The sequence below is a fragment of the Cygnus olor genome, chromosome 4, assembly GCF_009769625.2.
Source record: "Cygnus olor isolate bCygOlo1 chromosome 4, bCygOlo1.pri.v2, whole genome shotgun sequence".
NCBI classification, from domain to species: Eukaryota; Metazoa; Chordata; class Aves; order Anseriformes; family Anatidae; genus Cygnus; species Cygnus olor.
In genome coordinates, this window is record NC_049172.1 from 45,201,820 (window position 1) to 45,228,709 (window position 26,890).

Below are 26,890 nucleotides of genomic sequence, written 5' to 3' on the forward strand. Positions count from 1 at the left end.
AGTTTATGTGAAATAACTTTAAAAGAGGATATGCTCATTCAAGCAGAATTCTGTTTGTTCTGAGTTGTGTGTTCTACTTCACAGGCATATGGGGAAATTTTAGTTATGCTTTTAAGACCTGGCCAGCTGCTCTAAAGGCTTATTGGTTTACTTCACTGATTCTGAAACCTGAAACAGTCTTGCATGCAACTTTGTAATGAAGGAATTAAAAAATTAAGGACTGTTACGTGTTTCTCTGAGTCAACGCAATAACAGATGTGGAAATAATCTGGTAAATCCTTACCCAAACACTTAATGGGAAAGGAACCTCTGCCACAATAATCGTTATATACCATGAAAGCACAAACATATACAAAATGAGCATGCCTTTTCAATTTTTATGGTGAAGGGGATCAGCAAGGGGTAGATGTTGGGTGGCTAGCTGCAGCTGGGTCACTAACTCGCTGTCCTCACTTGCACCTGGCAGTGACAACCAGCACTGGGCCAAGCTCAGCTGTTGAGATGTGTGCCTGGGAATGGGGTCGAGGACTTCACACCTACACGTGCCCCTTGGAGAATGGTGGCAGGAGTTTGTGGTCGGAGCAAGCAGGCGCCTTCAGGCCTCGGTTAATGCTAGTTGGGGAAGAAAAAAGGCAGGCGTTGGTCACCTCTGCTGCTCAGCTTCTGCAGGCTGGGCTGTATCATCACGACTCCCACAGGATTTCCGTGACTAGTTGTTTAAGTGAATGGAACTGAGGTGCTTTGCACTAACACTTGTGCAACACGTAACTTATTTTCCTGAAATCATGCCATTAATCAAAGCAGTACACGTTTCAGACTGCATTCCCTTTCTTCAGTACTTACAGAGTGGGAATTAAATGCTCTTCCAGAACAGCTTTCTTACCTGGGTGGAGACAGGTGAGGAACAAACATACAGATGCTGGTCATGGTGTTTGTGCGCTGCTGGCTGCTGCCAAATGATTTTTCTGGGCCAAGCAGTGCATTGGTGCCTGAAATGGAGGACGATGTGCAGGTGTAAGGAGAGGTCCGCATGGGGTGGATGAAGGCACATCATCAGCGGCTGTGCTGTGGGAAGGCCTGTGCCAGGATGGGGTCAGGACATTTTGGAAGGCAGGGGTTTTCCCTTGGTTCAAAGAGATGGTTCCGTCCTAAGGCTTCTGTAAAAAGAGGAAGGAGCAAGGATGATGACCTCGTCTATGTGAAATCATGCTCGATGCTTCAAAGCTGAGGTAGGTCAGAAGCATGTACTCAGCTGGATGTCCCTGACAATTTCATCATACCCCCCCGTGGGGTGAACAAACCAACCTTCAGGTTGCAGCTGGGGTGGAATGTGTTCAGCCTGAAAACCTCAGCGAGTATTTCTTAAACTTGACATCCACCTACCCTACTGTTAAGGTGTCAGCCCGGGGGTGGCAGCAGCTTGCATAAGCACCTCGATAGGTCTGTCCCTGCTCTTGAGTCCAGGCTTTGTGTGCATGAGCTTGGTCTTTGCTCACATAGAGAAATTCTCCAGCTACTTAATTCAAGGATTTGTGGCACAAAATGGGGACAGCAAGGAGTGACATGAAAATAACATGGGAGGTCTTTGAGATAGGTAACCTGTTTTCTCAATCATTTAAGAAAGAGAGTTTTCAAGCGTGTAGTCTGCTCTTGCAACTTTGTTTTGTCTCACTGAGGCTTCTCAGGAAGAAAAAGAGATTAAACGCTAACCTGATGCCACCAGCTCTGCTCACCTGCATAAATGCTGCAATGCCCCCAAGCTGTTTGCCTTCTGTACAGGGTATTCTTCCCTTCTGAATTCCCCTTGTGCGTACATATACATAAGTGGAGGTGAGAGCCACACCGGCCCCACAGCAGGCCTGGCATGGAGCTGCTGTGAGCAGCAAGGAAGGGCTTAGGGCACGTCCTGGCTCTAGTTCACAGTGAAGTGCTCTGCCTAAACTTCCACGCGTGGCAAATGCCTCTGTACCCATCTCCCTTAATTTCCAAGATTTAATAATGCGCATAACGCAAATGTGATGTGAAAAATGTCCAAATCAGTGATAGAGCTTGCTGTTGAATCCTTGTACAGCTGTACTTCGCAGCTGTAGGCTTTTGTGGGCCAGCAAAAGGACAGCACACACTAGACCTGTCGTACCCACTGTATGCTCTCTGTGGATTGCACCCAAACCGCCTGAAACACCAGTCCTATCCCTGCGTTGTGAGAAACATGGAGCGGTGGCAGGAGGCTGGAAGTGCCTCTTTCCAACGTGTTTTTGGGGACTGCGGGGCGAGCAGTGGATTGCAGCAGAAGGAGCGGTGCACAGGCTGCGCCCCAGCTGCGCACCATTAACACCTCTGCAGCGGTCACCGCGATGTGCCTTGCTGCCACAGCTCATCGTGCTCGGCCACGTTCCTGAAGCCATGCGGGGCCAGGCAGCTGCTGCAACACCCCAAGGTGCAGGGACTGATCCTCCAGCAGGCACTGGCACTGTGACTCGACCCAGCGGCCAAGGCACGTCCCGGGGCGGCATACCCCGAAATTGGCAGCGTTACTGTGGCTGTGATACCGGGAGAGGAGTGTCGCGGGTGTTTCCGCTCTGGCCAAGCCGTGGGCGTGTTTATGAAAGCGCTGCTGTGGTCTGGTCGCTCTTGTTCTGCTGGCAGTTCACTTCACATCGTGGAAACCCAAAAGCAGGCGTGTGGGCTGCGCGCACGGGGTAGCGCAGGAGGAAGAGGAGGGCGAGGAGGATGCTGGCGCCGCTGCTGCTGCTGCTGCTGGCTGTGCCACTGTGGCAGGCGGCAGAGCTGCGGCTGGGGCTGCGGGGCAGCCCCCGTGGGACGGTGAGCCCAGCCTTCCTCTCCCTCACCCTGGACGCCAGCCTGGCCCGCGAGCCGCGCTTCATCACCTTGCTCAGGTGAGCCCAGGCAGCCCCCCCTCCGGCCACCCTGTGGGGCTGGGCACCAGCTGGTAGCTGGGGGCGATGGTGGCAGGAGCAATGGTGGCAGGGGTGATGGTGGCAGGGGGCGATGGGGGGTGGGGGTGAGGAGGAGCAAGGCAGTGGCTGCTGCGTGCAGACAGCTCCGCGGGATAGAAGCGATCTGAGCCTTCCAGCAGCTTCACAAACATCCGGCAGAGCATCACTGCAACACATGCCGAGGAGGCTTTGTCAGCAATGAGGTTAGATGCAGAGATCCAAAAACCAAAGCCCACCCCCCCGCCTTTATTTTTTCCCATTAGTAACTCCTGGAGCAGTTCAGGACTACCAAGTGATGCCTGCTCCTTCAGCTCCAACTCTGCCTTTTCTTCCCTCCTCTCACCCTGCTATTTCACACTCTCTTCCTTTTGATTCAACTTCTTGTTTTCTTTTCGGAAGCTATTTCGTTTCTTTCCTTCTCGTCCTCCCCGGGTCCCATTTTTCAGCTCTGCCTTATTCCTCCAGAGCCGGAAGGCACCCCCAGCTTTATCTGAACACAGCTCTGGATGCTGTCTTGGCCGTGGCGGTGCCACCCGGGGAGCAGGAAGTACTTGGTGGCCCCGTATCTGCTGGGTGTCCCCGCAGGGCGAGATAGGGCTGCTGCCAGCCCAGGCAGCGCTGCCGCGCGTGGTTCCTCTGGCACGGGCGGGTGCTGGAGCCGCATGTCCCATGCAGCTTTTGTTTCACTTGAACGCTGGTTTTGGTGCAAAACCCATCCATTTGGTGGTTGCTCAAGGGAACAGGGAGTGATGGTGCACAGCCAGCCTGAGGTCCGCTTTCTGATGGGCCAGGCGTCCCTCCGAGTGCTGGCGATGCTTCGCCTCAATGTGGGGGCCACCCATGACGTTCAGTTGGCTTCTCGCTGCCCTGTCCGTAGCAACCCCAAGCTGCACACCCTGGCCAGAGGGCTCTCCCCCGGATTCCTGAGGTTCGGTGGCACCAGCACGGATTTCCTCATCTTCGATCCCCACAAGGATTCGACTTTGGAGGAGAAAATCCTCTCAGAACTCCAGGCTGAGGAAGGTAAGGGCTAGACGGGATGCGAGGCTGATTTCTGCAGGCTGCGTGGGCTCCACCTCTCAGCACCGCTGCGCCTTGGGTTCCTGTCTTCCTCTTGCGCTGCACCTCATCCCTCCTTCGCCTGCCAGGGTACAACGTGAGCTCGGAGGACACAAAATGCCTCTGCTGACTCGTGCTGGCGTCACCCCGGAGCCAGGCGAAGCGGTCAGCAGAGGAAGCAGCTCCGTATCGCCCGAGCACAGGACAGCTGCCAGCCCTGCTGCCGCTGGGGTTTCCGCACGGCGCCCTGGCAGAAATAGTTTGCCAGGGTGCAGCCACCACGAAGCACGGCGGGGTCTTTATTCCTGTCCAGCTCCTTAGATTGGGCAATATACATACATATGCATAATATATATATTTTGTATAGGTACGGTACATACATATATGAACTATGTATAGACAGCAAGCCAGCCGCCTTTTTCTATACTGTTAATGTACCAATGGTGGAAGCAGAGGTGCGTTGTGCAGACATGGATGCCCGCTGTTCAACCCCGTACAAACCACTGCTGTTTCTGTGTGATGGGCAAGGCTCTTTGCACCTTTTGCCCTTGCCGTGCAGATGATGGCTTTGTTGCTCCCACCCTCCTCCTGCCCTGCAGGTGCCTGTGGAGCACAGCCTGGCTTCGCTGCGGTGCAGGAGCTGCTGCTCGCCCAGTGGCCAGGCCAGGAGAAGTTGCTCCTCACAGAGCATTCCCGGAAGAAGCACAAAAACACCACCATTACAGGTAAGGTTTTGATGGATTTACGCAGTGGGGCTTGTAACCGGGGGGGTGCAGGTCTCCGTCCCGTGGTGAAAGGGTCGTGGCTGCCTGTGCCTCCTCCCCACAGGGCACACGCTGGACATCCTCCATGGCTTCGCCAACTGCTCAGGCTTCCACCTGGTGTTTGGGCTCAATGCCCTGCTGCGGCGGCATGGCCGGGAGTGGGACAGCTCCAACGCCGGGCAGCTGCTGGGCTACTGCGCCCGGCGCAGCTACAACCTCTCCTGGGAGCTGGGCAATGGTGAGTGCCGCCACAAGCGCTCCTTAGGCATGGACGGGCCCTGAAGCCAGCACGGGTGCTGATGGGCGCATCCTCACCAGAGCCCAACAGCTTCAAGAAGAAGTCGGGCATCTACATTGACGGCTCCCAGCTAGGGCGGGATTTCATCCACCTGCGCCGGCTCCTGAGCCAGCATCCCCTGTACCGGCACGCCAAGCTGTACGGCCCTGACGTGGGGCAGCCCCGCAAGCACACCCAGCGCCTACTCAGGAGGTAGGGGGCACCTCGGCCCCTCGCGGGGGCACACGCTGCCCGCTCACATCCCGTAGTAAGGCTGCAGAAAGAGTAAGAGCCCACGCAGAAGTCACTGTGAGGGCAGCACTGATGTCCTCCAGGGACACCGCAGCCACTGGGGCTGGGAGGGCTGGCAGGTGGTTATGGCCAATCACCAGTACCAGCTATAACTCTCTTTTCTGCCCCAAACCCGCCTGGGCTGCAGCTTCCTGAAATCCGGAGGGAAGGTGATCGACTCCGTCACCTGGCACCAGTAAGTACCCTCAGCTGCCGCTGACACTCTGCTTGTTGCCTTTTTATTTTTTATTTTTTTTTAATAAAGCAGCAATCTGCAGGTATTAATGGGACGAGTCGGCAGGTCCTGGTTGTCTCTGCAAACTGCTTTGCAGTGTTTGAGGGAGTGCATTTTGGTGCGCAGACCCCAAAGCCATGCCAGGGTTTGCAGCGTGGGCGTAGTAGAGGGGAATGCAATGCGTGCAAGGTCATTTTGCTTGCTAACCATGTTTTACTGATAAAAAGAGAAGTGGGATGGGGAAAAGTGACAGCAGGGCAGCTTCGCTTCGTCATTCGGCAGGCAGAGCTGGGTCACAGCTCTCCCCATTGCACAGAAAGTTCTGCAGCCTGCTGGCGTACGTCGCGTGTCAGCGGGTTCAAAGTGCGTCCCCAGTCTGCTGGGCACGCCACAGGACAGCGTCGCGTGTGGCTGGGGCTTGCACTGAGAGCAGGTACCGGTGTTTGTATTTCCCCTTCATTTCAGCTGTCTTTTTCCCACTTCCAGTTACTACGTGGATGGACGAAGCGCCACGAGGGAGGATTTCTTGAGCCCCACAGTGCTGGACACCTTTGCCACAGCTGTGCGCGATGTCCTGGAGGTGCCCACTCCTCTTAAATCCTTCCCATGTTTGGCTGCCAGGGTCTTTGCACAGAAACTGCACTAACGTGCAAAGATTAACAGGGATCCTCAGAGCTCTGCTGCTGCTGACAGCGCAGAGCAGAAACACTGCTTCTAGTGAGAGTAACAACAGCTGCAAAGAGCACAAGCAGGTGTTTGGCCAAAGTGCAGCGCTGACCACCTCAGCAGCCCAAACCTGACCTGTCGCCTTTTTCTCCTCCTTCCCCACAACACCGCGCAGATCGTGGCTGCGACAGTGCCCGGCAAGAAGGTTTGGCTGGGTGAGACCAGCTCGGCGTATGGCGGGGGAGCCCCCCAGCTCTCCAACACCTACCTGGCCGGCTTCATGTGAGTCGTGGCGGGGCACCCGCGAGAGCTGCTGCTGCTGCACCAGCCTCCGGTGCCACCTGTGCCTGGTTTCTGGCAGGTGGCTGGACAAACTGGGGCTCGCGGCCAGGCAGGGGATCGACGTGGTGATGAGGCAGGTTTTCTTCGGGGCCGGCAGCTATCACCTGGTGGACGCCAGCTTTGAGCCCTTGCCAGTGCGTACACGGTGAGGCGTGCACTGGGAGTGTGAGTGTGCAGGCGTGTGGGGACAGAAGCCAGACGGTTTTGCAACAAGGCAGCAGCGGATCTTGGGGGCTATTCACAAATATCTGTGCTGGTGCCTACAGTGAGCTCGCACTTGAGTGTGAAGCACTGTGCTAAATACATGTGCAAATTGTACTGCGATGAGGTTTTAGCACAGCAGGGACCACTTTTCGGGACGCAATGCCCTGACGTGTATCCCAATGCCGCTGCAGCTGGCGGGGCGTTTCGATGCGGTGCTTTGGTTCGAGCACCGCTCAGGGGAGAAACAAGCAGCTTGTAGCCGAAAGTGATAGGAGGTGTTATGATAAATTATACCAGGAGTGACAGCCAAAACAATGTGAAGTTGGGGTGGTTAGCCGGAACGATGGGAAAAGTCGCTTCCCCAGGCTGGTGAAGTGGCTTTTCCCAGGGAGAGAAGCTCGGCAGCTTTCCTTCCAGGTGCCAAAAACCCAGGCTGCACCCTGGGCAGAAGGAGCTCCCAGAGGTGACACGATAAGGAAAATGACTGCAAACATAGCATGAGACGTGGAGACAGGGTTTTGTTTTCACCTGTGCTGTTTGTGCAGTTGTGAATGTATACGGTGGAAAAACTTGGTGAAGAAAAAAAACTATGAGGGGAAAACACTGCCGGAAAAAGGAATGCTGGACGGAGAGGTGTGTGTGTGTGGTGCAGGCCAGCGGGTGCTGATTTCTCTCCTGTTCCCGCAGGACTATTGGCTGTCGCTGCTGTACAAGAGGCTGGTGGGCACCAGAGTGCTGGAGGCCAGCGTGACAGGAGCAGACGCACGGCGCCTGCGGGTCTACCTGCACTGCACCAACCCCCAGCAGTAAGGATGGGTGAAATTGCCCCAAAACAGCATCCCAGGCCAGCGGCAAAGGGAAAACGTGCAGGTGCGTGTGATTTCTCCAAAAGCTCTTCATCTCCTGACGGCCGCTGTGCTTGCCTCTCATCCTACAGCCCCAAGTACCGGGAGGGGGACGTGACGCTGTTTGCCTTGAACCTCTACAACGTGAGCCAGAACTTGCAGCTACCCAAGCAGTTGTGGAGCAAGCGGGTGGACCAGTACCTCCTGCTGCCCCACGGCAAGGAGAGCATCCTGTCCAGGTGAGCGGGCATCCTCCCTCGCGGCACGGGCCGAGTAGAGTGCAGGTGGACTCTGACACCTCACCTTGTTTGGCGGGCAAGTGAAAACATATCAAAACAACGACACAAAAAGCGATGTTAACTATTCTCCCCCAAGCTGTGACTTGCATTACATCGGGTCTCCTAAAATCAGGCTCGCTAGGACGAGCTGGCAGTCCCCTGGTGTCAGTCCCCTGCTGCCCACATCCCGTGCCCTTTGCACACCAGCAGGTGCTCTGCTTTCCCACACGCCTGCTGCTGGTGCCTGGCAGGACAACGGGTTGGTGGCGGGGGTCTTGGTGGCTTCTTGTGGTGCTGGCACTGAGGCTTCAGCACAGGACCTGCTCTGTGGGCACAGAAGATAGCTCAGCAGTTGCCGGCAAGGAAAAGCAGCTTGGATGGGCTCTTTTCAAAGCCTGCTCTGCTGTCAGCCTCGCTACAGGAACAGGGAACATTTAATTCCCTTGCTTGTGCGGGGGCTGCGAGCAACCCCTCACAGAGGGAGCACGGCAGGCGCTGTGTGGGAAGCAGTGTTTGTTCTTGGGCTATTTGTCGTGTGGCTCCGGGCACCTTGGCTTGCATCCAGAGCCAGGGATGCCACTGGCGAGCCTGGCTGCAACGTTGCACGGGTGCCTCGGCAGGAGGGTGCAGCTGAACGGCCGCCTGCTGCAGATGGTGGACAAGGAGACGCTGCCCACGCTCCACGAGGCCGCCCTGGCCCCCGGCAGCGCGCTTGGCCTGCCCGCCTTCTCCTACGGCTTCTACGTGATCAGAAACGCCAAGGCAATCGCGTGCATCTAAGTGCGCAGGGGGCACAGGACCTGTCGGGACGCTCAGTGCGGTGCCACACGTTTTTCCTCGGCTGGGAGGCCGCCGTCACAAGATGGAGCTGTGGCCCCACGTTCTCCAGAGCCTTTGCTTTGCTTTGTTTGCTCGCACACAGCGAGGTTTTGCTCAACATCGTCAGCACCCTGCGAACCTGAGAGCTCAGCAGGCTGAAAACACACACACTGTATTTCCCTTCTTAAGCTCGAAAAGGACGCTACCAGCTCCACGGGGTTTAAGGGCAAGGGGCTGGCTTGTGTTTCCTGAGAAAGCTGTGCACCTCCCAGCAGACGGATGTACTTTGGAAGGCGTGATTAAAAGTGCACCATAAAAAGGTTATATTTAACCACAGTTTGTGAAAGGAGTGTTTGCCTATACAGCGTGTGTGTGTTGTGTGAAGGCCTAGCCACCAGGAAGTGATACACAGCAAAAATGCGAATGGGAAAGGCTACGTTTGTGTACACTGTCCACATTCAAAATGAGTGCACGGAGCACAAAATGAGGGGGAAAGTCTCACACTGTCAATATCAAGTTGTTAATGTATGGTTGTTATTGCTGCATAAGCTACAATTTAGAAACAAAAGTTGATGGTTGCCTGGTAGCTTCTTTCTAAAACTTTCTAACGGGTTTGTTTCAATGCTTCTTACTTTTATATCTGAAGATTTAGAATAAACTCAATTTATATTAGCTTTTTGCAATTTTCTGTTTTGTTTTGTTTAAGATTACTGATATCACGAAACTCCCCGCATTTCTTTTGGTTGCAAATCAGCTGCCGTATAGGTGACTTTCACCGTGCATACCCAGGTAAATAAAAATGTCAGAGATCCTGCTCAGCTGGGGTTGTTTAATATCTGCCGGCTCTGCAGCCTGCCTCAGGTGTAACATGCGTGCTGGCGACATGCAGCAATCACAAGGAGGGGCAAAGGGAGGTACCAGCGTGGAGCTGACAGCTTCCCAAGCTTTGCCCTGCTGCGATGGTTCCTCCTCTGAGCGTACAGGCGCAGTTCTGCAGCAGGTTTCGCAGCAGGTGCTACAGCAGACAGAGTTACACGTTAGGTGCTGCGAAGACGGTGGAGAATTCTCTTTGCTTAAGGCACTGGCATCCCTGCACTCCTTACCTCTAAATTGCGTAGACCTTGGCAGCCTTGACCTTGACAGCGTATCTGCAAACCTCTGCCAGGCCCTGACCCATGAGTATCACTCGCACGCACTCCTACGTTCTTTTTCATTTCTGATATGGAAGGTAGGGTTACTCATGGTGACTTTACTGTAAATCAGTTCCGGGAAGGTGGAGTCACTCGAGTCACGTGAAAACAAGGAAACTGAGTAATTCTGGAAAGCTTTTACTGCAGATACTCTCCCACGCAGCACCAACTTTTATGGCTCCGTCCAAAGCTCCCGTCCCAGTTTAGGCATTAACTCTGATGAGGTGATGGGAGAGCAAAGTGAACAAGGCCGCAGACCCAGCAGCCTGTTACGAAATGATCCAGAAGCCCTTTATGAAACCACAGATGCCCGTTACTGACAGCCTGGGAGCTGCTGCCTGAGCACGCGCACTTCGTGTGTGGACGCGTGAAGGAACGTGACAGCGTTACAGACTCGGGACACACTCTGTGGCAGAGGACAGCAGGCAGGCTTTCAGTGAGGCGCGGTCACTAACGACTAAGGGAACGGTCGCTCTTGCAGGCGCTGTTGCCGTTAGAGCCGTTAAGGGCCGCTAAGGGCCGCCAGCCCCCCAACATGGCCGCCGCCCGGAGCGGGGGGGGGGGGGCGCACTGCGCACGCACTGCGCATGCGCGGCGCCGCGCGGCAGCGCCCCGCCTGAAGCGCTTCCGCCGGCGGCAAGATGGCGGCGCTGCTGTGGCGGCTGGGCCGGGCCTCGTGCCGCCCCCGCGCCGCCCGCCCGGCCCTGGCGGCCGCCGCCGCCGTTTGGTCGCCGCCGTTCCGCCCCGCCGCCGTTCCTCCGGGCCCACGGCGGCCGCTGAGCTTCTCGGCGGCCGAGCTGGTGCGCGCCGCGCCCGGGCGGCTGCGGCCATACCTGCGCCTCATGCGCCTGCACCAGCCCGCCGGTGAGCGGCGGGGCGGGGCGGGGCGGGGCGGGGCGGTAGCCATGGCGACGCGGCGGCCAAAGGGGCGGGGGCGCGGTAGCCGTGGCGACGCGGCGGCCAAGGGGGCGGGGCAGCGGTTGCCGTGGCGACGCGGCGGCCAATGGGGCGGGGGCGCGGTTGCCGTGGCGACGCAGCATCCGCGGCGTTCGGCACCCGCCGGGCGCCGCGTTGCCCCCCGGCCCTCAGGCCTGTCTCCGCCTGCCCGCAGGGACGTGGCTGCTGTACCTGCCCTGCGCCTGGAGCATCGGGCTGGCGGCCGAGCCGGGCTGCCTGCCCGACTGGCAGACGCTGGCCCTCTTCGGCGCCGGGGCCGTGCTCATGCGTGGGGCCGGCTGCACCATCAACGACATGTGGGACCGCGACTACGACAAGAAGGTGGGGGGACGCGCGAGGAGGCGCGGGCCTAACGGGCGGTTCCTGGTGTTCGAGGAGGGGAGGTGCTGGGTGTTTCGCACAGGGTGTGTCCTCTGAGCTCCTCGCCAGGGGCGGGCGCGGGGCTCCAGGCGGGTCTTGAGACGTTCCTCCCTGTCCCCATCCCAGACACCCGCAACTCCTTTGTCTACGTTTCCTCCCAGGGTGGTTGAAATCATGTTTTACATAACGCTGCTGCGCAGGGCTGCGGTAAGTCTCCTAGAGTGCTCACTTCCATGTAAGCTGTGCGTTGCTGTCAGCAACGTGCGGTGCTTGATCAAAAGAAGTTTATCTTTCAACTCTTCTCTGCATGACAGAGCCCAAGTGATAAGACGAGACCCAGGTGATAAGACAAGGGGAAATGGCCTCAGGTTGCGCCAAGGGAGGTTTAGGTTGAATATTACTAGAAATTTCTTTACTGAAAGGGTTGTACAGCTCTGGAACGGGCTCCCCAGGGACATGCTTGAGTCATCATCCTGGCGTCTTTCGAGGAACGTGTAGATGTAGAACATAGTAGTGTGGTTTAGTGGGGGACTTGTCAATGCTAGGTTAAAGGTTGGACTAAATGCTCTTAGAGGTCTTTTCCAACCTGGATGATTCTATAAAAATAAATAACCCTTTCTTCTAAACTTAGTTATCATCTACCCTTTTTTTATATTTTCAGGAGCAGGAAGGCCTTGGTTATTGTTAATTTCCGCATGAGAATGGCTGTTGACAGAATCATGCCCAAGCGTGTACTAACCCTCTTTGTGGTGTTGCATTTCCTCCTCCCTCTTGTTCAGCAGAAGGAAATAAACAGGAGGCAGCGCCGGGTGTCAGAGGCTGACATGCACAGGGGTGTACGCTCGGCGGGGAGGATCCCAGTGAACTATTGGCTTATTTTCTTTTCTGATCCTACGTTTTTTCTTTCACTTTGGGTATTGGCCACGGCAAAGTGCCAGGATAGTGAGTGACTGCGCTCTGTGAGGTCTTCCGTCCAGCGCCGGTGTATTTATCCTGTTAGAAAGCAATAAATCCATACGGGTTTTGTGGTGTCTTTGGATGGTTTAGGGTTCAGAGGTTATTAGCAGCTACTTGTGCTGTGAAGGTTGCTGGGGTATGCAATCAGCAAGATGGAGTTCACATGGTAATACGTGCATTTATGCATGAATGTGTTGTAGTTAAACGTAAAGGCTCAAACATTCCCGTAGCAGCACTTGGTTACATACCTCAACAGGCAGTCTTCTTAACTAGCCAGCTGGCGGCTGGGGCGGGAGCAGGACGTTGGCTTGTGCTGCTGGTCGCAGTTTGGGCGTGGTTTTTGACAATACTAGGTATTTGATAACTTTTTTTTCTATTTTTTTTTAATTAAAATGGAAGACGCCATGTCAGGTAATGATGTGCAGTGGAGTGGAGAAAATGCTTTCTGTGACCAACTCTACTGCACATCGTTAATTAAGAGTGTATTTAAACTGCATAAGCAGTATTTGAAGTTTGGCTTAAATTATTTAGTAGTAGGGGGAGAACATACTAAGGGAGTATACTTAAGGTGACATTATTAAAGCATATGCAGAATCCTTTATACATTTTTAGTATTCTATAAAAAGTTGGCGTTCAAACCTCCCCAAATAGACTTTACATCGTGTCTAAATGCATTTTTTTTTCCGTTTGTTATTGTGGGATGCATTTTGTTATTTGTTTGTTCAGACTATTGTCACCTTCAGCAGGTAACTCATCATTCATTTAGGTTTAAAGTATTTTTCAACATTTGTTCCTTCTTTCAGTTGGCTTTGCATGATTTCTCTACTCCTGACAGACGTCCTAAACTCCACTGCATCCCACCCAGGGTTAAAATAATTGTCCTGTTGCATGCCAGTGGTGTGACTTGAACTTTTAGGATACGTTTGAATGCGTTAGGTTGCACTTCGTGTTAACGCTATTCCTTCCATGTTTAGGTTGCAAGGACAGCAAGCAGACCCCTGGCAGCTGGAGAAATCTCCACTTTTCAGTCCTTCATTTTTCTCGGGGGACAGCTCAGCCTGGCTCTCTGTGTGCTTCTGTGTCTGAATTACTACAGGTGACGTACACGTTATCTTCTGTTTCTTAGAATTGCGTTCCTGGTCCGGAGGTAAGCACAAAGATTTTGAACAGCAAACATGCTGGGGGCAGAGGAGTTTTAGCCATGGAAGTCAAGTAGTCAGTTTGGTACTGTGTACCAACTCTTTAGACCTGTGATCTTTAGACCAGCAAACAAGTCTGCTACTTCTTACAGTATCGTTCTGGGAGCAGCCTCCTTGTCTCTTGTGGTCTCCTACCCTCTGATGAAGAGAATCACGTATTGGCCACAGTTAGTTTTGGGTGAGTTGGAAATCTTTTTAGTTTTCTTCTTCTTCCGATCTAGCTTTTGGGAAGTTTCACGTATCGGTTAGTAATTGAACTTCAGCAGTCTGGTTTTATGTAAGTTTATATTAAAATAACAATACTCTGCAGACAAAATTCTGCCATGCCAGAAGCTTCTTAAGCAGTAGTTTAACAAAATTAAGCAGGAGCTGCGTTGTAATGTTTTCGTTCATAAACAATCCCTTTTGTTGTAGTGTCGAGAGAGAGAATAAATGCTTGTAGCTTGAGAGTTGGCCGTGTTTTAAGAGTTGTCTCAAAACCTGTCTTAACTCTTGGCCTTCCCACTCCAGCTGTCTTCAGCTTTATCAGCCAGAACTGCCTTTTCCAGTGTGGAAGCACCACGGTTGGCTGCCGTGAGCTCTTTTGCAGTCAGCTTTACCGACATCAAAGCATTTTAACTTAGGATGCATTGTTGGAGTGCACTGCAATAGTTCTGTGCCAATGCTTCCTTAGGATAATGAAACCATATTTAAATGGGGCAAAAATGTGTGGCACTGCGCATTTCTCCTTAGATCTCCAGCGTATTTAATGTCAAATTACTTGGGGTTTGTTACCTGACTGAAACTCCGTGCTAGGAAATAGGGATGCCGGGATTGTAGCAAAAGCTGCAGATGTAACATATGCATGAAGAAATGGTACTGAGTTCTGTACGTGTAATTTAGACTGGTCCTGGCACCGTGTTACCTATCTTTGTTCCACTCTCCCTGTTTTTAGGACTTACTTTTAACTGGGGAGCCCTTCTTGGGTGGTCTGCCATCCAAGGGTCCTGCGACTGGTCCGTGTGTTTGCCCTTGTACCTGGCTGGAGTCATGTGGACGCTGGTGTACGACACCATCTACGCGCACCAGGTAGAGCAGCAGTGGGAAACTTTTCAGACCTGTGTATGGTTGCTTGCTTAATTTACAGCTTTGGTCTTGAGCAGCACTAACGCGCAGGTGAGCACCACAGAACATCCACCCTTGGACCTTTCATTGCTCTGTAAATATTTTATGTAGCGGGCAGAAGGCCGCAAGTGAAATGCGTTTTGTGTGACCATGCATCCGCGTTGTGTCAATAACTGCACAGCTGGTATTAACTATTAGCGGCCAACCCAGCTCTGAGGACCAGCCTTTAATTTATAGCTTAACCCAGGGACCTACAAATACACTTAACTGAGGTTCCTGGTAACAGCTGTGGGAAACTTGAGATGGGCCCCCCATTTTACTTTCCTTACCAAGTAACGGTTGGATTGCAGATCTTCTGCTAATTGTTCCTTTCCCTCTAGGACAAGAGGGATGACATCCTTATCGGCGTGAAGTCCACGGCGTTACAGTTCAAGGAAGATACAAAGCGGTGGCTCGGTGGCTTCAGCATGGCAATGCTTGTGGGCTTGTGCGTGGCGGGGATGAATTGTAACCAGACTTTCCCTTACTACTCAGCCGTGGCTGCCGTGGGCGCTCACCTAGCACACCAGGTTTGATGGATTCATTTATACTTTCTCCACGTGGAAATTCTTGATAAGAAATCGTAGTGCTTTTCGGCCCCTGGCTGAAAATTCTCCAAGTACACTGAAAAAAAAAAAAAGAATCCTGTAAATTTTTGAAAAAATCATGTAAAGTCTTCCGACAAAGGCTTGCTTCTCCCAAGTACCTTTTGCAGAACTCTTTTGAGGAGACATCTGGGTTCACAGTCTCGTAGTGACGGTTAGTCTATGTGAGGAGTAATTGCTGGCCTTCATAAGTCAGTGATAGCGCTGCGAGCGGTAAAACCGTCAGCAGTCTGAGAAGTTAAATGTGGGATTAACATGTAACATGCCGCGCAAGGGACAGCCTGATGGGTGTTTTACAGCCCCTCACACCTGAGCAGCGCTTTAACGGGGGAGCCCCCACAGCTCGTAGATATTAAACATTAATCATGCCTGCAGGTTACAACATTTTTGTGGTGCTGTGCTCTGGTACTTGTCAGCCACTGCTTTTCACAGGGTTTGATCTTGGAAATCTGTGGAGGAAAGTGTACTATGTTCCCCCACCTTATCATTGACACCTGGAATTGCCAGAGTGGCCTTGCATGGCAGTTTTGGCACAAATGGAAATCACTTTCCTGCAGAGAGGATTTTTCTTGGTGAGGAGGCAGAATGTGAGGGGCAAGGAGTCACAGAATCACAGAATCATCTAGGTTGGAAGAGACCTCCAAGATCACCGAGTCCAACCTGTGACCCAACAGTAACAAGTCCTCCACTAAACCGTATCACTAAGCTCTACATCTAAACGTCTTCTAAAGACCTCCAGGGATGGCGACTCAACCACTTCCCTGGGCAGCCCATTCCAATGCCTAACAACCCTTTCCGTAAAGAAGTTCTTCCTAATATCCAACCTAAACCTCCCCTGGCGCAACTTTAGTGTGTGACGATTCTCTAGATTACCCAAGTTGTAAGAGCAGCCCTGTTCCGTATGCCACAGAGCAGCTTCTCTTTGAGTGCATGCAGGTTTTAATATTACTTCTGCCTAGGCATTTGCATGCTTATCTTCATGTTCAAGACATCAAAGATCTGCTGACTGACTGAGTTTAGAAAACTGAATAAGCCATGTAAGGTGCCCCTTCCTCAATTTAACTAGCTTGTGCCTGAGGCAGAGGAATTTGGGTCATGAAGATGTCCAATTCCTGTACTGCTGAAGAAGTTCCTGAACAGAAAACTAAGCTGCCTTACGTGCTTCGCGTCTGTGAAGGTTCATCTCATGGCTTGGCCGCTGTTGGGTTTCACTCATCCATTTAGTGTTTTCACTTCCGTATGCCTGATGGGCAGGCAGGCTTTTAAGGGTGTGAAAAAACACCGTGTTTTAGAGGTTTGCAGACCAGGTTTCAGATAGTTTAATCAGAACCCAGCCCCCTTATCTCTGTACAAGTGCAAACAGCAGAGGAATGTGTTTCCTAGGGAAGCTTTAATTTCTTTCATTTCAAAGTGTTTTCTTTCAACATCTTGAGGGGATGAACAGCAGGGTCAGAGTTTCTGGGAGGTGTCTATGAATCCTTTCACTCGTGTTGTTTAACACATCCTTTTGCCGTCCGTGACGAAAGACTTCTGCACCCAGTTTCATTTCCAGCACTGTCTTTCGGTAACTCTGCTCTTGCACTGTGTGCTGTCGGCACCTCGAGCTGGGAGTCGCAGCGGCTGCTCGCAGGTGTCGGGGTTCCTCTTTGCAGGGCAGATGTAGCTATGCGGCCAGCAGCACCTGGGCAGGACAGGGCAGCCTCTTGCTCTGCTGCTTTCCCTCCCCTGCCTTGTTTTCAGGGAAGCACGGGCAGTGCTTTGTAGCAGACAAATGAAGGGTGTAGGCAGGTACTTGATTTTTTTTTTATTGAAGTTCCTGTTGACGAGTTAGCTGCCTTTCTGCCGAGGAAGGTCTCCAAAAGACTTTTTACACGTTCAGATATTTTTACAGCTTTTATTATGCAACTGCACCCAGGAGTATTTAGATTGTTCATGCTGTGATTCACTGGGAGATTCCAGGAGTCGGGTTCATGTCCAGTCCTTTGCTCTTCTGCTACATGTTGAATAAATCTGTCAGGTAAATATGGATGCCAGTCATGAACCATCCCTTGCAACTACAGAGTATTCCTGTTTCTTCTGGAGCTAACGATAGGATTTAGAACCTGAAGGTTTTGAAATTACAGCCCTTCTCCTGTCTTTTTGAGATGTGTCAAATATTTCTGTGTCCGTAAATAGTAATACAGGAATGTTTATACTGTGCTTTTGCAGATTTACACTTTGGACATAGACAAGCCTGAAGACTGCTGGAAGAAATTTGCTTCGAATCGTACTGTAGGAGTTCTGCTCTTCGTAGGGATCGTGCTTGGAAATCTCTGTAAAAGACAAGAGTCAAAAACTGTACAAGAGCCTGTAGAAAGCAGGTAGTCGAAATTGTTAATGATGGTGATGTTTTAGTCTGGCTCAAATGAATATTCTCCAAGAGGGGAAAACACTTTTAACGTGACTCTTTGTGGTTTATCCTATTTATTTATAAAAGTTGGTGAAAATGTTCTTCTTTTTTTTTCTTAAAAAAAGAACAAACAAAAAACAAAGCCAAGCAAATCCTTGTTTTTGACTGTCTTACAATGTAAGCTGTGATTACTCATGAATGAAGCAAGTGAAGCTTCTCTGTTGGTCCTATGTAGTACAAGGAAACTCCTGACTGGCTCTCAAGAAGCGAGCCCAGCATTTTATACAGAGCAAGACAGATGTCTCTTAGTGACAGGACTTGGGAAAATGCAAAAAGATTTCAGCATGTAAATAAAATCTGGCTGTACATGTTTGGTGTTGTGATTTATTGCATGAAGAAATTGCAGTTTGGGTTGGAGCTTGTTGTGTGAAATAATTGTGATAGCGGCTTTTATCCTGAGATGTCTGGATGCAGTCTGGTCTCCGTCCATGAGGTCCAGAATATGAACAAGTCGATAGAAAAGTTTTTAAGACTCCCTTTTGTTCTTGGTCTGACTGCTGGGCACTAGTGGCCCATGGAAACTGAGGTGAGCTCATTTATCGGGAACAATCTGCATGCAGACTGCCGGCTTAACAAACCAGCACATTCCAGAACTAATGCCAAGTGTTTGCATGCTGGTGGTTGACTCTAAGGTATTAACTCATCTTGCCAAGTGAATCTCATTTCCTCCTTCTAATTCTAATCCTTTCTGCTTCTTCTTTCTATTTCTGCTCATACAGGAGTAACTGGTTTGTTAGGAGGACTATAAGCAGTAACAATAGCAACTGCAGGCTAATTACAGATCTCTGTACCTTTCCCTGCCCTCTACCGTTTTATGCTTGGTTGGTTATGCAATTTGTCCTCTGGTTACACTTTTCCTTGCCTCCTGCTGTCCTCTGCATTGTGGGATTAATTGCTGTGAAGGGAGCGAAAGGCATGCCTGTTCCAGGAAAACAAAACACAGCCGAGACCAAGAGAGGGGAGCTGCTCTAGTTCTGAAGCTGAGCATCACGTACAGTTATTTAGACAGCTCTGGCTAAGAGACATTTGAGTCCAGAGCTGTACGTTCAGGGGTTGTCAAATTCAGCTTGACGTGCTGGTGGACAGGTCAAGAAGTTGCTGTTGCAGCCCAAGGAGACGGCTCACAGTGGGTCAGGGGCTTTGGTCACAGGAGATCCTTCCTGGAGCCATGCTGTGGTTGGTTCTGCACACTTCTTCCTTGTTGCGTGTGCTTTGTGACGCTTTGTTTATTGTCTTTTTGGCTTCTCTCACTATTTGGACACAACATAAAATATTTTTTGAACAAGCCAGAAAGAAGACCGTTCAGGTTGACTGCATACGAAGTAGAAATATGTGAAGAGGTTAGTAAGCATAGCTCTTGCAAGCAATCAGAGGCTTCTTTTGTTCTTACACGGAAGTTCTTAAGCAGGGTTTATAAATTTTTGCTGGTACTAAGTTAAAGGACAGCACTTTAAAAATGAAGGATAGTTAAGTTTCTGAACAGTTATGTGACAGAGCTGCATTCTGTAGAGGGAGAAACGAATGCGTCCAGCTTCATGTTGAACCTGGGTTACGAGGCATTTACTAGTAATATCCAAGTCTAATTAATATCTGTAAGTGTCTTAATATTTGTAGCAGTACCTTAGAGAGAACGTGGCAGAAGTTATGTGTTTCTAACATACTAACGTGTCTTCAAGTGGCTTGAATTTGAAAAGAGCTCACATTTTGTAGCACCTGTGGACTGTCTCATGTCCATCTTCCTGTGGAAACTTGGCACAAGCAAGCATTTGTCTTGTAATAATAAGAAGAACAAGGTGTAGCAACGCAGGGTAAAGATTCAAATATCACACCAGTCCTAAACCTAGAAATCATTGCGTGTCTTCTGTTGGAGTTCTCCAAAATCATCTCCAAATGCCTTTTGCTGGCTAAAATGCCATTTGTATCTGCTGGCAGTTATATGTGCATCTCTCTTTTGTTCTCAAGGTATTCTTTTCTGCCCTTCACAAACGCAATCTCAGCTGTATTTAAATACAATTTGCTAAAAAAGTCTCCCCCACACCCATCTCTAAGCAGCAGGGTTAGCTGTTATGGTTTCACGCAAATAAACACTGCTCCCTGGCAGTCTTCCCGCCGGTGTCAGATGTTGCGTTTCTCCCCTTTCTTTTGCAAAGTTTCCCCTGCAGGGGCATGGACAAGGAGCGCGTCTCTGAGGGCAGGAAGGTCGGCTGTGCCTCCCGAGGGCCAGGGCTAGAGGTTGCTCAACAAAGCAGCCAGGGCAGCTTCCAACCCAAAGGTTGTCCCCGGTGCGCGCCCCGCGTTGGAGAGCACCACCAGCTCGTGCACGCTGGGGCAGACAGTGCCTGGACTTTGCTATTTGCATGCTGCTTGCAAAAGAAGGCATCTCCCAGTCCAAGGAGGCCAGAATTTTCCCTGCCTCTGTCGGGAAAGCACATGCTGCGGGTGCGGAGCCAAGGAGGGTTGTGGTGCAGGGGACAGGGGACAGACAGGGTGGCGGGGTCGGTCTTGGCACCAGCCCTGGGTATTACGATCTTGGGGCGAGGAGAATTGCCTCCTTGCCAGAGGCATTGGAGGGTCCCCAGGGGTGAGCTGCGCCTCACTGAGGCACCATGCTGCACTGCTGGGACAAGGGACGGTATGGCCAAGGGGAGCGGGAGGGCGGGGGGACAGGTCCTTGTTTTCCTGGTCAGCAGGAGCAGGAATAGGGCTGGGAACCTGCTTCTGACCGTATCGGTGTGGGGAAGATGCCCTCAGCCATCACATCAAAGCCAACAGGAGAGGTGAGGCTGTTAGCAGCTATGAATAACGTTACCCTGCCATGGGCTGAAGGCTGCTGGAGTACTGCAGGGTGAGCGGCCGGGGTGTTTTAGGTACCTTTCCTGAATTACACAGGAAAATGCAAGGAAAGAGTGGGCTGCGTAGCACCTCTCTTTTGCTGAATGCTGCTGGCAAGGAAACACACACGACGTCTGTGCCCCCCAGGCAGGTGGCTGCACGCACCAGGCTGTGCTCGAGCCAGACAGGAAGAAGGCTAGCAAAAGAAATAAAACAATAAAAAAATGTGTAAAAGAGCCACGGTCAAAGTGTAAAAGTAAAGCTCCAATGTTTCTGACACCCAGCTGAAATCGGGGCCGCAGGGAACAACCAAGCGATGCCCAACCACAAACATGTGCGAGGTGCTCCTCCGAAGGGGAGGGACCATCACCGAGCCGTGCCCTGCGGCCAGTGCAGCTAGTGGAAAAATCACCCCTCTGCATGCTCGTCCCACGGCACCTTCCCGTTTTTGTTTGTTTGCTTTCATCCTGGACTGCTGTCCAGGCCTTGGAGGTGGAGGAAGGGACGTGACATTAGCTGGGGATAACACAGCACAGGGGCTGAGGCGGGGGGAGCCTGATGGCAGCGCTGGGTGGCCACCTGTGGGGAGGACTGCGTTGTGTCCCGCCCCAGTTGCCAAATATTTCGCAGACGGGGAATTTCCCAGCTTCATCAGGTCTTGTTCGGCCCCAGAGGCTTCCGGTGGGCTTCACACAGTGCAGCCCCCTCTGCGCACCCCATCAAACGAAGCTGCTCCTCGTGACCGCAGAGCCTGGGCTTGGCGTAACCACAAGTGGGGAGGCTGCACAGAGGAGGAAGGCAGCTCTGCCCATGCCTGGTTTTGGAGGAGATTTGAGGCTCCTGGAGGTGTTGTTTCAAGGGAGATGAGGACCTGGATGGGGAACAGGGAGCTGGCTGCAGACAGGGCAGGGGGAGGACAGCGCAGATCCCATCACGTCCCAGTGCTGCCTGATGTGGGGCTGAACGAGGGGAGGGCTGTGGCTGCTCAGATGGAGACATCGGGGGCATGGGGTGGTGACCCCGATGACACCCATGGGCCACGGTGGTTTGCAGGGAGAAGTTGGAGGAAAACAGCCCAGGGCGCTCCTCACACCGTCCTGAAGCGCGCCCTTGGGTTTTGAGGGAAGAGACGGGGAAAAAGCCTCTCCCAGGGACTCGGATGAGGTGTGCGCAGCCGCCTCCGGTTTAACGAGCTGCAGGCTACGGTTTCACGTGGGGAGGGGAAAGAAGCACCCTGCACTGCATGTGGGCTCGGCCCCCCCGGCTCCCCACCACCGTTACCTCCCATCTCTCCCTGCTCAGCACCGCTGCCAATAAGAGCCCGCAGGAGACAGAAAGCCAGGCGCTCGCCCTCCGCCCAGCTGCTCCGCACGCACCAGGGACGCCAGCCACAGCTGAGGCTGCTCCACAGAAGGTTGGTTCCCTGGTGGCATGAAAATATGAAATGCTCCCTACCCTAGAAGGATTGGATAACAAGGCAAAAATTACATATGTATACTTTTTTTCTTTTTTCTTTTTTCTTTTTTTTTTTATTTTTATTCTTTTTTCCTCTGCTCAGTAATGCAGGGGGAATTAATCTTAATGCAAACTATTTGCTACATCCTACTTGGGGGAAAAGGGGATGCTTTTAACAAGCTATGTGCTAAATCTGCTTTATGGGCAGGTCACTTCTGGCTCGCCACTTTCTCCTGTTACTATGAGCATATAAATGTACCAGGGGAATCTGTGCAACTCTTTGCTCTCTGATTAAACCGGGCTCCCTGCTTTTTCTTAGTGTGTGCTGCAGAGCAAGCCCCTCTTATGGGGGATGCTGAGGTTTGTAGCTGAGGTTTGTAGCTGCAAATGTTTTCGGGCAGACCCCACAGCGCGTGCGGGAGGAAGCTGCTCTCCTGTCCAAAGGCTGGCTGCTGCTGCTTGTTGCTTTTATGTGTTTCTGCCCGTTCTTGTAGTGCTCTTCCTGCCCTTTTTGGTTGGATGTACCTTTGGTGGCAAGAGTATCTTCCTGTGGCAGTGTCTGCATTGCTGTTTCCAGCTTGGAGAGGAGAACGCACACGAGGATCACTGATACAGAGAATGATGTGGGGCTGTAAAAGTGCAAGGGTGTGCGGGCATTTGTCTGTCGCTGGGCACATTTCCGAGGGATCACAGCTGCTCCGCCAGCAGCGCTGCCACGCGCATTTCAGTTTCTGTTCTGGATGCTGAGGTCAGTGGGGCTGCTCCTTGAAGCCGTGCCCCTCTCAGTAGCTGAGGAAAGGAAAATAAATTTATAGCAAATGGCCTCGGGATATGTGAGCCCAGTGCCTTTGTGGTTCCTTCCCCCTTGCTCTCCTTGTGCATACTGAGATGAACTTTCCCTAGAGACACAGCCTTTTTTCTGTGGTTATCCAAGCAAAACGCGTGCCGTGCAGCACAAGCCCACACTGATTTTTGTCATACCTGAGGATCTTTTCCTCCGAGAGCTGCAGGAGAGCAAGGAGCAGGGTTCAGACCTAGGACACGGTGCCAAGTTTCTGCATTTCTGGCTCTGCTGGGAGCAAACGTGCGGCCACAGCTGCTTCCTACACGCTTTGTGTGCCCACCGAGCTGCTCTGCCGAGGGATACCTGTCGTGCAGCCGGGGGTCCCGCGGCCCTGACACCCTGCCTTAGGCCGTGCCGCTGACCGCTCTCTTCCCCTCCTTTTCCTTCCCAGCTCACATCACTCAGTGCCACAGTCAGCGATGGCCGCTCCCACCGTGGTGACCCTGCAGCCCCAGTATGTGGTGGCTGGGCCCAGCGTGTCCAGGGCCATGTGGCAGACGGGTCTGATGGACTGCTGCACCGACTGCGGTGTCTGTGAGTACCGGTGGGGCCAGGGGCCGCTCGGTGGTGGGGTGGCAGGGGCTCATGGTGGTTCTCCCCCTTGCAGGCTGCTGCGGGATGTTCTGCTTCCCCTGCCTGGGCTGCCAGGTGGCCGGGGACATGAACGAGTGCTGCCTCTGCGGGACCAGTGTGGCCATGAGGACTCTCTACCGCACCCGATACAACATCCCGGTCAGTGTGGGCGCAGGTGGTGGGCTCCCTTTTCCCCCCATTTTCTCTCAATCCTCACGGCCGGCTGTGACCCCGGCTCGGCACCCTTCACCATGGCTCGCATCTTGCCTCTGGCAACAGCCAAGCTCAGAGAGCCACTGCTTGGCCACTGTGTCCCTGTCAGGAAGAGCCCTGAAAGCACCGGGGTCGCACCGGTGCTGCACAGGATAACAGCTTGGTGCGGGTGCCAGGGAAATGCGGGCGTTTGCACACATTAAATGTGTCAGAGCATTTCTTCCCGCTGGCAGTGAAAGGACTTGATGTGTGACTTTCCCCCCCTGCCTCGGGCAGGGAAGCCAACAGATAAGTCCCTGTCGGAGTTCCGGGGTAAGCAGTTCCTTGTCCCTTCCTATCTTATCTCCTTCTGGCAAGCCTGCCCAGTCCTGCAGCCAACGCAGCCATTGCTGCTGAACCATGCACTTTTTAAAACGTCCTCTGCTCCGGGGTCAGAACTGAACCGTGATGGAAAAGACATGCAGTGTGGAGTGCAACTAACCTTTTCTTTGCTGGAATGTGGTTTTGGGGAAGCCCTGGCTCCTAACACATACCTTTCCTGCAGGGCTCCATTTGTTCCGACTACTGCATCACCCTCTGGTGTCCCGTGTGCTCTGTGTGCCAGATCAAAAGGGACATCAACAAGAGGAAAGAGCTGGGCATCTTCTGGTCAGCGCCCCCCTTCTCCCTGCACCATGGAGGCATTGTGCATGTCCATGGCCCGAGCGGGACAAGCGTGTGGCCGCAGCAGGTTGCTGGCAGCCCGTCCTCACCTCCCGTCCCTTCGCTTACAGATGCCATGGAGACCATGCCGCCTGCTCCCCACAGGAAAGTGGCTGCGGACTGCCCATGACTGTCACCCCTCAGCCCCTCACTAACAGCCCCAATAAAGAGCGATGTGTGCCTTGCCTGCTGTGTGCTTGTTGCCTCCCTGCATCGTCCCTCTGTACCGCATGGATGCGTTTCCACCCGGGTTCTACTCCTTTTCCCTTTTATAGCCTATTTTAAATGTGTGTAGGGTGTCTGCTGAGATGTCAGACGCGGGCTGGCTTCTGGGTCTCTTTGTGGGGCTGGCGCTGAATTTCCCCACGAGTGCAGGTACTTCACCTGCCTGCAGCAGCAACAGAAAAGCGAATGTGGTAGGGTCCCGGCAGCTTCTCCCTTTTGGGAGGCCGTGGGACTTGCCCTCTGAAACGATGCTTTTGACCCAAAGGCAGCTGAGGGGAGGCAGCGGAGAGGTGCCGTCCCCCTGCTCCCATCACTTTCAGAGGGGGGTTTGCCCTGTGGGTCTCTGCAGACACTTGTTGGCTTGTGGAGCCCGAATGCGGCCTCCCCTTCTCCAAAGGCCGCTGCTGGGCACGGTGGCGCAGGCACAAAGGCTGCGGGCATGGGGAGCGGCAAGGGCCGGCAGCGGAGACGTTGCGCAAGCGGGGTGCGTGCAGCCCGGCCTGCAGCTGGGCCGGGAGGAGCAGAGGTTGGCAGCGCCCGGCGCATATAAGGGACATGAGCGGGCAAAGGAAGCGTGGCTCTGGGAGAAGGGTGGCTCTGCAGGTGTGTGTGGCTGGGGGGGCTTTGGGGTGAAATGGTGGTAAAATCGGGGCTGAAGTAGTGGTAATGGAAACTGCGGTGATCCCACGTTGGACGTGGGCAGGGGGCGGTGGTCGTGGGGCTGCATGTTCAGTGTGCCCAGTGCCCACCGGCGTGCTAGCTGAGGGCATGTCCCTACCCTAGGGAGCAGCCCCAAGGGTGTGGAGGCCATGGACCTCAGGTGGGTTCGTTACAGGGTTCATTATGGAGCTCATTATGGGGGGCAGCTGGGTGTGGGGAAGAGGAGGAGGTGTTGTGCTGCTGGGGGAGGATAGGAGCACAGGGGCTCCTGCAGTGCTGGGGAGCTGAGGAAGAGGAGGATGAGGCATCTGGTGAGGAGGGTGAGTGAGCAAGGAGGGGCAGGAGCTGGTGGCTAGGCTTGGAGCAGGGGAGAGGGAGATGGGAAACGTGCTGTCTTCCAGCCGCCTGGGGAAGGAGGGTTACATGGGGAGAGGCAGAGCGGGCAAGGCTCTGGTGGGGCAGTGCCCAGAGATGTGGCCCCTGGGCTGGGGCAGTGAGGGCTGCAGCCTCCTTTCCTCCTGGCCAACCTTCTCCTCTGGACACTGTCTGCCCGTGCAGCCCTGTCGATGGCCTCCCACCATGTGGTCACCACCCAGCCCTGGGGCTCGATGGCAGCCCCGCAGAGGAGCAAGTGGCAGACAGGGCTGACGGACTGCTGCTCCGACTGCGGCGTCTGTGAGTAGGCCCTGGGCGGGCTGGTGGAGGGTCTGGGGGATGTGGGGCATGTGTCGAGCGTGGGGTGTCGCCACGTCTGTCACAGGTATCTGCGGAACCTTCTGCTTCCCCTGCCTGAGCTGCCAGGTGGCCGGGGACATGAACGAGTGCTGCCTCTGCGGGACCAGCGTGGCCATGAGGACCCTGTATCGCACCCGATACAACATCCCGGTCAGTGCGGGTGTGGGGAGGAGCACCGTGCGGGAGCACCGTGCGTCCCTGGGGGAGTGGAGACGCACAAGGCCACGTCTCCCCGGGTCGGGGTTGTTTGTACGACGGGTCCTTCTTGGCAGGGCTCCATCATGGATGACTTCTTCTCAGTCCTGTGCTGCCCCTTGTGCTCTCTCTGCCAGCTGAAGAGGGACATTAACCGGAGGAAACAACAGGGCACCTTCTGGTGAGTTGGCCTCTTTGCCCAGCTCCGCGCACATTCCCTGAGCCTCCCTTCCTGCCACGACCGACCTAGCGCATCCCCGCCCCATCTCTCAGCCTCCTCTGCCCTCCCTTCCAGATGCTGCAGCCCTGGCCGTGGAGTCGATGCTGCCCTTGCATTTCTGGTCTGTGCAATGGGGGTTTCAGTGTTCTGGAACATATCCCTCCTTCCCTTGGTAACATGGTCAATAAAGAACAGTGCTTGTCCTCACTTGCATGTGTTTGCATTTATTTACTTTGTGGTTTTAGCTTTATTATTTCTTGGTGTCCTGCTGTGATGCCGGAGGACAGCATGCTGCTTTGTGCTGTGTGTTCAGAGCAACACTGAGCACACCAGATGAAGATCTCTTGCAGACCTGCACCAGGACAGGACCAGCCCAAGAAACTCAGCAGGGCGAAAAACTGAAGTGAAACAAAGCCCAAGCCAATGCTGCTGCGGCCATCTCAGCTTCTCCTCCATGCACACCACAGTGTGGCCGCTGGCAGGGCCTGTGACAGCATCGATGGGGAAGCGATGGTGGCAGGGTGGGGGGACTGTGGTCCAGCTTGCCATCTTCTTCACAAACCTCCTGAGGAACCATGGTGCTGAGAGCCCACTGGGAGCTGCTGCTGCATGGGGTGAGACGTCCTGGTGTCTGGCGTC

At 53.4% G+C, this 26,890-nt stretch overlaps 4 protein-coding genes across 10 annotated transcripts; all 4 read left to right on the forward strand.

Annotated features, from left to right (window-relative positions):
- The first annotated feature begins 2,461 nt into the window (after window positions 1-2,461).
- Window positions 2,462-9,404, forward strand: HPSE (heparanase). 2 transcript variants are annotated; one of them, XM_040556515.1, is made up of 12 exons: window positions 2,462-2,897; window positions 3,835-3,980; window positions 4,616-4,741; window positions 4,845-5,018; window positions 5,099-5,270; window positions 5,497-5,544; window positions 6,070-6,163; window positions 6,425-6,531; window positions 6,611-6,725; window positions 7,483-7,601; window positions 7,733-7,879; window positions 8,484-9,404. In XM_040556515.1, exons 1-12 carry the CDS (start codon window positions 2,731-2,733, stop codon window positions 8,878-8,880), a joined length of 1,812 nt encoding a protein of 603 aa, XP_040412449.1. In that variant the 5' UTR covers window positions 2,462-2,730; the 3' UTR covers window positions 8,881-9,404. The 2 variants fall into 2 exon arrangements, with proteins under 2 accessions (XP_040412449.1, XP_040412450.1); XM_040556516.1 differs by having other exon boundaries at window positions 8,539-9,404.
- A 1,133-nt stretch (window positions 9,405-10,537) lies between these two features.
- Window positions 10,538-17,905, forward strand: COQ2 (coenzyme Q2, polyprenyltransferase). Its single transcript, XM_040556523.1, has 7 exons — window positions 10,538-10,791; window positions 11,039-11,205; window positions 13,176-13,297; window positions 13,493-13,578; window positions 14,335-14,468; window positions 14,885-15,073; window positions 17,357-17,905. Exons 1-7 carry the CDS (start codon window positions 10,569-10,571, stop codon window positions 17,510-17,512), a joined length of 1,077 nt encoding a protein of 358 aa, XP_040412457.1. The 5' UTR covers window positions 10,538-10,568; the 3' UTR covers window positions 17,513-17,905.
- LOC121069962 (placenta-specific gene 8 protein-like) lies at window positions 16,994-26,456 on the forward strand. Of its 4 annotated transcripts, none has more exons than XM_040556536.1 (5): window positions 16,994-16,999; window positions 25,660-25,776; window positions 25,862-25,986; window positions 26,109-26,212; window positions 26,327-26,456. In XM_040556536.1, coding segments are annotated over exons 2-5 (339 nt in total). In that variant the 5' UTR covers window positions 16,994-16,999; window positions 25,660-25,667; the 3' UTR covers window positions 26,328-26,456. The 4 variants fall into 4 exon arrangements, with proteins under 4 accessions (XP_040412470.1, XP_040412467.1, XP_040412468.1 ...); XM_040556533.1 differs by lacking the exon at window positions 16,994-16,999 and adding an exon at window positions 24,915-25,044; XM_040556534.1 differs by lacking the exon at window positions 16,994-16,999 and adding an exon at window positions 24,929-25,044 and having other exon boundaries at window positions 25,640-25,776.
- Window positions 21,628-24,401, forward strand: LOC121069965 (placenta-specific gene 8 protein-like). 3 transcript variants are annotated; one of them, XM_040556540.1, is made up of 5 exons: window positions 21,646-21,843; window positions 23,120-23,262; window positions 23,336-23,460; window positions 24,059-24,162; window positions 24,288-24,401. In XM_040556540.1, coding segments are annotated over exons 2-5 (345 nt in total). In that variant the 5' UTR covers window positions 21,646-21,843; window positions 23,120-23,147; the 3' UTR covers window positions 24,289-24,401. The 3 variants fall into 3 exon arrangements, with proteins under 3 accessions (XP_040412473.1, XP_040412472.1, XP_040412474.1); XM_040556539.1 differs by having other exon boundaries at window positions 21,628-21,906; window positions 24,059-24,401; XM_040556538.1 differs by having other exon boundaries at window positions 21,634-21,843; window positions 24,059-24,401.
- Window positions 26,457-26,890: the final 434 nt, after the last annotated feature.